General features: G+C 52.7%; 1 protein-coding gene across 1 annotated transcript in view; it reads right to left on the bottom strand.

The window, feature by feature from the left end:
- Positions 1–3953, bottom strand: part of TTC34 (tetratricopeptide repeat domain 34) — a 64722-nt gene extending 60769 nt beyond the window's left edge. Inside the window, exon 1 of the mRNA XM_006871782.1 lies at positions 3189–3953. Within this exon, the coding sequence (XP_006871844.1) occupies positions 3189–3953 (765 nt within the window). The remainder of the gene's footprint in view (positions 1–3188) is intronic.
- Positions 3954–11323: the final 7370 nt, after the last annotated feature.

Consider the following 11323-nt stretch of genomic DNA (forward strand, 5'->3'; position numbering starts at 1 on the left):
ACAAGTTATGGACAACACTAAGGAGCATGAATATTTATGAACACTTAACTGTGCTTTTGAGGAACCCATATATAGACCAAAAGGCAGTCATTCTAACAGAACAAGGGAACACTGAATGATTTACAATTAGGAAAGGTGTGCGCTAGGGTTGTATTCTTTCACCATACTTACTCAATTTGTATGCTGAGCAAATAATCCAATGAGCTAGATTATATGAAGAAGAACATGGCAACAGGATTGGGGGAAGACTCATTAACAACTTGAGATATGCAGATGATACAACCTTGCTTGCTCAAAGTGAAGAGAACTTACTGATGAAGATCAGACAATAAATACTCACTGATGAAGATCAAAGACTTCAGTATAGGTTGCACCTCAATGTAAAGAAAACAAAAATCCTCACCACGGAGCAATAAATAACATCATGATAAATGGAGAGAAGACTGAAGTTATCAAAGACTTCATTTTGCTTGGATCCATCATCAACACTCAAGGAAGCAGCAGTGAAAAAAATCAAATGATGTATTACATTACACCTCTTTAAAGTGTTGAAGAGTAAAGATGTCAGTTTGAAGACTAAGGCGTGACAAAGTATTTTCAGCAGCTTCATGTGCATGTAAAAGTTGGACAGTGAATAAGGAAGACTGTAGAAGTATAGATGCATTTGAGTTATGGTGTTGGAGGAGAATATTAGAAGCACCGTGGATTGCTAGAAGAACAAACAAATCTGTGTTGGAACAAGTACAACCAGAGTGTTCCTTAGAAGCCAGGATGGCCAGACTTCTCTTATACTTCCGACATATTCTCAGGAGGACCTGGAGAAGGACATCCTGGTAGGTGAAGTGGCTGGTCAGCAAAAATGAGGAAGACCCCAGTGAGATGAAATATTGCAATGGCAGCAGCAATGGACTCAGTGGTGACAGCAATTGTGAGGATGGTGCAGTTGGGTAGCATTTAGTTCTGTTGTGGATAAGATTGCTATGAGTCAGGACTGATTTCACGGCACCTAACAACATCAGGTGAACAGACTCGATGGCAATTAACAACATCAAGTAGCGTAGTGGTTACGAATCGGGCTGCTAACCTCAAGGCCGGCAGTTTGAAACTACCAGCTGTTCTGTGGGAGAAAGATGAAGCTTTCTGCTCCTGTAAAGATTTACAGCCTCAGAAACCCTGTGCAGGGTCGCTATGAGTCGGAACCGACTCCACGGTACTTAACAACAACAAGAAGATAAAAGGCGATGCTGGCTGCACTCCAGGGCAACTCCCCTCACATCAGATCAAGGTGGATCATATCAGATTACATCATTACAGATCCGCGAAATCACTGAGAATCATGGTCCAACCACGTATGACACATGTTTTGGGGGACATGATTCAATCCATGCCAAGTTGTCTCTATCTGGCCTCTGCCTCCATATTTTGTCATCCATAAGAGCCTAGGCATATGCTCAGCAGCTGCTTTCTAAGGTGGAGTGTTTGGTGCATCCCACCTCTCATCCATGTTCCACAGGTACTGCATCGCCCTCCTTCATCCTGGGCTGCTCTTCCATCCCCTGTTGGCCTCTCTCTCTAGGGGAGCTGTGTGGGTGATTAGAGGCACCCTCAAGTCCAAAGCCAGCCCATCTCTAACACACCGAACTCTCGGCATGTGTTGTGGACCACGCACACATGGTGTGGGCGCTGTCCATCTCTGAGGAAGAGGCTGTGGATGAACGTCAGCACCTCGACATGTCCTAGGGTGCATCTAGGATGAGCTTCCTCTCCTCACTGCTCTCTCCCTCTTTGGACTCTGAGTTCTACATTGTGCTAGGCTCTGACGTCTCCATAACTCATTCTTCAACCCAAGGCCCTTCTCACTTCAAGGCCCCTGTGTCCAGCCACTTCTGCCAATTGGCTCAGGTGACATTTCTTGAGCTCTGACTGTGAGGCAGATACCATTTTTATTTACAGGTTTGGGGCATCTTGTCAATTAGTTCATATCCACATCTCCCCCACCACGTGTACCCGGTGACACACAGAGGGACCTAGCTGTGTGGTGAGCTGACGGTGCAGTGCTCCTAACCACCCACACACAGTCCTCCAAGAAGGAGCCAGTAGAGACCAAGGAGGAGCAGCGTCCTAGACTGCTGTTGTGCCGTAGAGTTGGTTCCGACCCATAACGACCTTATATAGGGTTTCCCAAGAGCGGCTGGTGAACTTGAACCATCAACTTTGCGGTTCAAACCAACTTTGCAGTCCATCACATTAACCCATAGCACCACACCAGGACTCCCTAGAACACCCAATGTTTCTGAGCCCCCTTCTCTGTCCCCCAGGCCAACGGCTCCAGCTGGACTCCTAAAATCACTCTTGACACCCTTGACCATGCCTTTCGTCACCACGAAAGTCCACCAGCATTCCCAGTCACCTCCAACTCTGGGACCTCTCACGCCTCCACTTCTCTCCTACCCTCTCCCATCCGGATCATCATCACCACGCACCAGAATCAAGGGCAGCCTCCCGGCAGGCTGTTCTCACACAGCTTCTTTTGGGTGACTTGTGAACACCTCAGCCTGAGGATGCTTTTCATGTGCATCTCAAATCATCTCATGCCACACTGTGCAGCTTCAATGTTCCTACTTCCTTGTCCCCAGGACTCTAAGATGCCTGCAGTCTCCAAGCTTCCCACTCCACATTGACCAGGGGTGTTCTGTCTCCACAGTTTGGAGTCACTTCCTCAGTCCTCACAGAAGCTTCTCCAGTCTCAGCTCAAGCACACCACCTCTAAGACGCCTTCCCTGATCACTGAGCACAGCCCATTCTTTAGCACAGTTCCGGTGGTTCTCTGATTTTGTGTGTTTATTTGCTGAATGTTCACAAGGGCAGGAGACCTGGCCATCTTGGCAATGTGGTGACCCAAGCCCCTAAACAAGGCCTTCCCTGAGGCCCCCAGAGGCCCAGTACTGCTCACTCTCCCGACCAACGATCTACAGATTAGGTGACACCAGCCTTCCATACTTCTCAGAGCCCTGGCTGCCAAGGGCCACGTTCAGCCTCACAAAGATTGGGCCACCTGCTCACAGTTGGGCCCGTGGGATCCCATGGCCAACCCAGGTCTTCACCTGCTGAGAAGGTATGGTGGCGGGACTGTCACCCAGACCCAAGGAGATGTGGACTGCACTCCTACCTTGGGGTTGGCTGCCTACTGCATCTGGTTCGAGGGCTTGGTTGCATGCTGCCAGGCAGTCCTCATACCTGCCTTCTTGGAGCAGTGCTGTGGGTGGGAGGGGCTGCTGGCTCCGGGCACCCCCAGGACCTAGGGCAGCCATGAGTCGATGGCAGTTGGTCTCCTGCTGGTTGGCAATGCTTGCTGTCTCCCGGTGACCTGAGATGTGGTCCTGGAGGGTGCAGACCAGCAGGGGGAGGTAGGGCTGTTGGTGGGCTCGGATGAAAGTTACTGTCTGCTCAGGGCTCTCAGCAAAAGCCTGCAGGTAGTCGGCCACACCATTGTCCACCTGCACTCGGGACAGGACCCAGGCCAGGGCTCGGGTCAACTGCAGCTCCAGGGTTTGCTGAGAGTGGGTGGCCAGCAGGGCATCGCAGCGCTGAGCCACCTCCTCATGACGTCCGTGGGCCAGCAGACCAGCCAGTGTGTGCAGCACGGAAGCCGGGTGGTCTGGGCACAGAGCGGCCAGGAAGGCAGAAGCCAGGGTTCCTGTCAGAGACACCACTGCCATGCCATCCCAGTGGATGGTGGGGATCTGGCCATCCCCACGGCACCAGGCCTCCAGTGTGGTGACCACGGCTGTTCCCCGGGTCTCTGCCAGGGCCGAACGAACACTCCGCACTGCTGAGGGGGCATGGCAGCTGAAGGCTGCCAGGTAGAAGGCAGTGGCCAACAGAGACTGTCCCAGGGCCAGATGCTGGTCGCCCTCCCTGCAGAGGCAGGCCACAAGCTCCTGGGCCGACATCACTCCTTCAGACCTGATGGACCCATGTCCAGTCCTCAGCACCTGGGGGAGGGGAGTGAAGGGAGTCCAGTCAGAGTGCCCCCAGCCCGACCCCACTGCAGTCCCATACCAGCTCAGAGCCCTGCGGAGTGAAACCGGAGTGCTATGGTCTCCCACATTGGGCAGTCTCTGAGGGGAAGGGGAAGTGGGCTCTGATTTGGCAGACTGTGCCTCAGCTTCCTTGTCTGTAGAATGGGTGGTAATGCTGTGAGACTCTTGTCCTCATATGCCAAGGGGTAGGACACCATGTGGTCCAGCCCTGCCAAGGCTGGACTCGGAATTCAGTAAGTCTCGGAACTTTTTTCATAGCAACATACATTTATATTAAATGATGTTATAAATGCCCGAATGGCTGGCCCTTGTCAGAAAAAAGATGCCCCACACTTCCCACACTCCTTGGTGGGGAGAAGTTGGGTGATGTGAAGGGTCAGATGCTGAGCTTACTATATCCCACCCTTCCCAGTGCAGGACCCTCCAGAAAGCTGAATCCACCTGTCAAACCAGATGAAACAGGTCTCCAGCCTACTCAGCACTCCAGCTCATCTCCAAGGACTGTGACCAAGCTCAGGGCCAAGTCATTGCTTACCTGCTCATGCCGGACTCTGCACTCTGAGGTCCGAATTCCCAGGGCTGGTTAGCCTATTGTGAGTTTTCCCCAGCCCCTCCTATCCCCACCCCACAAACCTGGTCTGAAGGACCAAGGGCCCATGGTCCTTTCTTCCCAACGTTTCTGTAATCAAGTTCTCCCTCTATATATTCTCCCTGACATAGATACACACCAGGTAGAATGGACAAGCACACCTCACACACATTCACACATGTGCACACTCAGACTCACGCTTAGACGCACTCCCGCTGCTCGGTGACTCCAGAGGCTGCTAGGAGCGCTGCGGGATGAATGGCGTCAGAGGGGCAGTGGGCTGGGCTGCGTTCCTGCGGGTTCTTGCAGATACTTGCTTCTCCCACCGCTGCCTGCCGGGGCCCTGGACATCAGGCCCTGCCCTGGGGCAGGCAATGCCGTCTCCCTGGAGATCGTCAACACCCTGGCTCCTGCAGCTCCGCGCTGCCCCTGGTGGTGGGCGCCCTGCATTGCGACCCCTGTCTCCATTACTAGGAGGGGCTATGAAGGGAGAGCTCAGAGGGGCCTTGAGGCGCTTGGGTTGGGTGGGGACTGCCTGGGTTTTGGGGAAAATCCTCCCCTTGCTCTCACCCTTCCCCTAATCCCGGACAGGGAGGAACTTCATGGGGTCTGGACTCCTCCCTGTAGCTCCTCCACTCTATCTGGTTTCCTTTGGGTACTGTGTACCGTGCGTTACTCCCCCCACCCCCCACCCGAGATTGATCTCGGCCTGCTTTGGGTCCTTCACCACTGGGACCACGTCCAGCCCCCTGGCCTGGCTATCCCCCTATCTACGCCATTCTTCTTCCTCTCTGACCTTCAGCGGGTCCTGAGGAGAGAGACCTGTCCGTGGTTGGGTCCAGGCTCAGAGCCGAGGGAAGCACGTCAGTTCGGGACTACAAGCAGGAGCTCTTTAGGACTCTCCCAGCAACAAGGAGCTCTGGCAGCGCAGTGATTATGAGTCGGGCAGCTAACCATAGGGTCAGCAGTTTGAATCTACAACTACCAGCCATTTCACGAGAAAGGCAAGACTTTCTGCTCCCGTAAGGATTTACAGCCTTGGAAACCCTATACAGGGTAACTGAGTCACTATGAGTCAGAACCGACTCCACGGCACACCGTGGACTCCACGGCACACCGTGGATACACCATCAGCACCAGCAGCTTAAGAGTGAACTGCAGGATGCTGGCTGGGGCTGCTGGGCTCCCGGAAGGCTGAGGGGAGCTGAGTATCTGCAGTGATGTTCTGCTTTGAGTGAGGGGTGCAGAGGTTCAAGGAATCAGTGGAGTGCCCGCTGGGGCACGTGAAAGTCATGGCAGAGAACACTGAGATGGGGCTGTGTTTTGAATGCCCTCTTGGTGGGCAGAGATGTGGCCTCCATGGACAGGGACAGATAAGCTGTTCCCAGAGGGTAGGTAGTGTGGGGTCTAGGACAAGACCCAGGAAGATGGCAGGTGTGGCCAGCAGGCCTGGCTTCCGGTCTGGCTCTCAGGTGTGTTCTGGCTCCTTCACCTTCGAGAAGCACAGTGCAGGGGTGACAAGTTCTTAAGAGATTTCTAATTGCCTTGCATTGATCACTTTCATCTTAATTACCCTAATTAAGCAGAGTCATAATGGAGCAGGCCCAGGGGCATGAAGGTTGTATGGCATTTACCATCACACCAGTCCCATTAGCTCCCCACATTTGGCCTGGCATACAGTGCCACGGAGACCCTCGGGCACTGGCCAGATGAGCCCGGTGGTCTCTGTGACCATGAGCTTTGTTCACAACCTCCATTGTCCAGAGGAGGGGTGAGGGGAGGGGGCAGGGTGGCTGCTGTGAGGGGAGGATTTGCTGAGCTCCTGAGTATCAAATCTTCATGCTTTCCCTGTGGGTCCTTTGTAGACAGAGGCTTGGGAGGCACACCTGGGAGAGCTCACAGGAAGATCCTGGTTATCCTGGATACCTCTCCATGCCATGTTCTGATTTCCGGTTCTGCCAAAATGAAAAGTAGCAGCAGACGCTGGGAGGCAGGCTGAGGCCAAGGCTGGTAAATTTCAGACTTCAGGGCCAGTGAACAGATGTCTTCATACAGGTACACCTGGCCCGTGCCCTGGGGTGACACCTGAATTCAAGAAGAATCCTATTGTCCACCTCTTCTGACCTGTGTCCAGTTGGTGGATGAATCCTGGTCACACGCCCTAGGCTTTCTTTCACTCTCCAAACCCTGACACAACAGGTGTGGTCTCTGCGGAGTTCGTGGTTATTCATAGGTTGTGGTGGACATGTGATTTTACTGCAATGGAAACATTAGGTGCCCACTGAACAGTCTTTGGTGGAGACCCACTGTGCCAGGAGCTGAGTGTGCACTGTGTTGCATCACATTGTGGTCCTGTCTTTGCAGTTCAATAATGGCAATGACAGGGTCCAGGGATCTTTGTTTTTGGCTTCAAGAGTCAGCTGGCCTGCTGGGGTCAGAGGTGGACCAGGATGCAGCTGTCAGCCTTGTGAAGCCTTTAGTCTCTCAGATGTGCCCCACGGTGAAGCTGCTCCATGGCAAACAGGGTGTCTAGGGCAATGCCTGGGATGGGACTAGGCTGCCCACAGAGTCTCTGGGGTGCAAGCTGATAATGTACCCTGATATTAACAGAAGGGTTGGATGTTTGAACTCACTAAGAGGTGATTTGGAAGACAGGTCAGGTGATCTGCTTCCAGAATGTTCTGACCATGAATACCCTGTGGAACACAGTTCTGCTCTGCACACATGGGCTACTGGGAGTCTCAGTTGGCGTGATGCCAATTGGCTGGACACCCCACAAACTCCAGGAGAGATTTCCAAGAAAAATAGCAGGAGACTGAAATGATGAGAGGATGTTTAATCTGTGTGGGAGATGAGGCTGTGTTAAGCTCTTTGGAAGCAATGTCCACATCCTGAAAGCTTCGTTGGAGAGAAGCTGAGCAGAATCCTGCTCCGCATTTCTGTGGTCTCTCTACTGGACTTAGTGGGGCTTGTGGGTACTCAGTGTACCTGGGGCCGAAGCTGGGGGTGGGTGGGCTCAGCACTGGGTCCCCTAGGAGTGAGAACACCCAGATGGGTTAGGCCAGGCCACTGATTAGCTCCAGACTCAGCTGCCTGCCCGGGCCTGGTCTGGGAGCTGTGTCCTTGGGGAGGTGACGTAGATGGAGACTCCTGAAATAGTCAGGGATGCCCTCATTGTTCCCAACTCAGGGACAGAGACCTACCTTTTGTAAGGAGAGCTCTGAACCCCACTTCCAGAATTTTCTTAGGTATGAACACCTAAGAGTTGTAAATAAATCATTTTAAGGATTCCTGATGTTGCGCTATAGGATAAGCACTGGACTGCGAACCACAAGGTCAGCAGTTCAAACCCACCAGCTGCTCCTCGGAAACCCTATACAGGGTTGCTATGAGTCAGAGTTTAACAACAATAACAACAAAGATGCAGAGGGAGCCCTGGTGGTGCAGTAGGTTAAGCACTGGTCTGCTAAACACTAGGTCAGTTAAAGAAAGATAAAGTTGTCTGTTCCTATAAAGATTTACAGTCTAGGAAACCCCAAAATAGCATTTCTACTCCATCTATCAACTATCAACACTCGTGGAAGCAGCAGTCAAGAAATCAAAGGACCTATTGCATTAGGCAAATCTGCTGCACAAGACCTTTTTAAAGTGTTGAAGAGCAAAGATATCAGCTTGAGGACTAAGGTGCGCCTGACCCAAGCCATGGTATTTTCAATAACCTCATATGCATGTGGAAGCTGGACAGTGAATAAGGAAGACCGTAGAAGAATTGATGCTTTTGAGTTATGGTGTTGGAGGAGAATACTGAAAGTGCCATGGACTGCCAAAAGAACCAACAGATCTGTTTTGGAAGAAGTGCAGCCAGAGTGCTCCTTGGAGACCAAGATGGCCAAACTTCCTCTCTTATACTTTGGACATATTGTCAGAAGGAACCAGTCACTGGAGAAGGATATCATGTTTGATAAGGGGGAGGGTCAGAGAAAAAGGAAGATCCCTCAACGAGATGGATTGGCCAAGTGGCAGCATCAATAGACTCAAGTGTGGCAACAGTACTGAGGTTGGCCCAGGATGGGGCAGTGTTTCGTTCTGCTGTGCATAAATGGTCGTTATGAGTCAGGACGGACTCGATGGCACCTGACAATGACAACTCTGTCTTATGGGGTCACTGTGCATTAGAATTGACTGATGGTGGTGACGGTTACTTTTAAGGAAGCAGAATCTCAGTGTTAGCTTTGCTCCAACCTGTTCTCTTCTGATCCCCCAGGGTGGTAGGGTGCTGGTCTGTAGCTGGCTCCAGTGGTGATACCATCTGCCCAGGTGAGAGGCACCTAGGCCTCTCCAGAGCTCTCTCTCTGCTCCACCAGTTTGAGTGTGGACCTGGCTTTGCTCTGTAAGGACTCTTATGAACCCACGGCCGGTGTCCCCTTGGAAAAACTTACCGGACACCTTCTTTTCAAGTTCAGGTGTACCAGAAGTCGCCTTGTCTGTCTATCCAAGGGTCAGGTCCAAGCCCAGCTTTAGACCCAAAACCTAGGAGGTGGCTTCCACGTCCTGCCCTGGATGTAGCTCCATGTGACCCAGGGAGACCTTCCGTTTGGAAGTGGACCACCCCAGCACCCCAGCACCCTTGGACAGTGGTAGATCTATTGGCATAATCCTACCTGGCATGTTTTGGAGCACACCACCCCAGTCCACAGAGCTGTAGCTGAAACCAGGCCACAAGCCTAGCATCAGTGAGGCCCTGTCTCTCCTTTGCCCCTGCTCCCCACCTACCCAATCCTTAGCAGTTGCACACAGGAGGGCAGACTCCTAGTCTAAACCAGCCGCATAGAAAGGGGACTTTACATACAACAACCATGGCTGCACCACAACCCCCAAAAGGCTGTCTTTGGGTGTCTCAGGCCCTTGCTAGCCCTGGAGCCGGGGGCAACCCTGGCTGTGCTCAGTGTCTCCCCCTTGCCCAAGAACACCCAAGTGCTCTCCAAGAGTGTGTGGGCTGCCAGGCTGCCAGAGCTCAGAAACTCCTACTTGTACCTTATGGACTCTGAGCAACACCTCCCTCAGCCCAGGGGCACCCTAAACCCCAGGAAGCTTACCTGTGGCTAGGAGATGGGAGGGACCAGGGTAGCAAGGAGGGCTAGGGACCTGGTTGTCACCAGATGAAATTTCAGTCTCTGGTCCTGGCAGTAGGAGTTCCAGGGGATTGCTGAATGGGAAGGAACCCCTCCATGTCATCCGCCATGCACTGTCCATAGGCTGGGCCCCTTCCTGGGCCCTCTCCAGCTCCCTTCCTGGGTCAGCAGCCTCAGGTGGGACAGTCACACCTGTTGCAAGCTGCACCTCCTCTTGTTTCTCCTGGCTCCTTCTAGCTGGTGATCAATAATGCAGGGTGGGTGGGGCCCTCCCTTCCTGTGCCCCACACACCTGCTGCTGTAGAGGAGGAGCAGGTTTGTGCTCCCCACAGTGGCTGTCTTCACTGGTATCAGACTGGCTCTGGGGTCCCTGAACTCACAGCCTAGTGGTGGCTTCAGGCGCCTTCCCATGTGAGCAAGTCAGCATGGCCTTGGTGTCCAGGGCATCTGCTCAGTGGTACAAGGGCTCCAGGTGACAAGGCAGTTTCTTGAGCACTAGGTGGCCCACAGGGTCATTGAGCACCTGGTCAGAGGTCAGTAGGCACTGACTGGCCCTGAGTGCCAGAGGTGTCTTCGCACCTCACCTTGTTCACACCCACACCTGGCCCATCCTCAGTGGTGGTGCTAGTGTGCCATGGAGTCAGTTTCAATGCATAGTGACCCTGAATAGGGTTTCCAAGGCTATAAATCTTTACGGGAGCAGAAAGCCTCATCTTTCTCCCACGGAACAGCTGGTAGTTGTAGTTGTGAATTGCTGATCTTGAGGTTAGCAGCCCGATTTGTAACCACTACGCTACCAGAGCTCCTTCGAGGATACCCACCACTGTCCCCTGTGCCCCCATTGAGACTGCTCCTGCCCCTCTCCCTGTTCTCAGGCCTGCTCCTCACCTCTCTCCCCACATCTCTCTCTCCAGCATCCAGGCTGCATGCTACCTCACCTGTCCCAGCCCCAGGGCCTCTCCATGACACCTGACCCAGCTTCACTCTCTCATCCTTCCTGGCTCAACTCAGAGAAGTCTTCCCAGTCACCTCTGCTCCTTCCTGGCCCCTGCCGGGACTCCACCACCCAACCCTGGGAGTCCATTTATTAGTTGTTGGGCTTCCTCGCTGCAATGTTGGCTTTGGACAGGCAGGGCTGTGTCCCTGTTCTGATGAATGAATGAATGAAGATGAAGCCAAGTCTTCCATGATTCCTTGAGAAGGGGTCAACTGTGGCTCACATACCTCTCCAAACTGAGCATCTAGCTGGGTACCACCTGTCGAAGCTCCCTGGAAACCAGCTCCTTTCGAAACACAACATTTCCTTTTCTCTAGTGCTGCCCAACTGTCTCCTTTGCCCTATTTCTTTGTTGAAAACTTGTAACCAAGGGAGGTTGGAGGGGAGATGAATGGGCACTGGGAGTCTGTTCGCCAGTCTGTGTACAGAACCTATATTGGCTTGAACTAACTAAGTTTATCAACCGGGCACACAGCCATTAATCATGCAGAAAAATAACACCGCGAAATGACTTCTCAAAAATGTCGTTGGTGTAATGATCATCTTGCCCATTAGGCTAAAT

This window comes from Chrysochloris asiatica, unplaced genomic scaffold (assembly GCF_000296735.1).
Source record: "Chrysochloris asiatica unplaced genomic scaffold, ChrAsi1.0 scaffold00173, whole genome shotgun sequence".
Lineage (NCBI taxonomy): Eukaryota > Metazoa > Chordata > Mammalia > Afrosoricida > Chrysochloridae > Chrysochloris > Chrysochloris asiatica.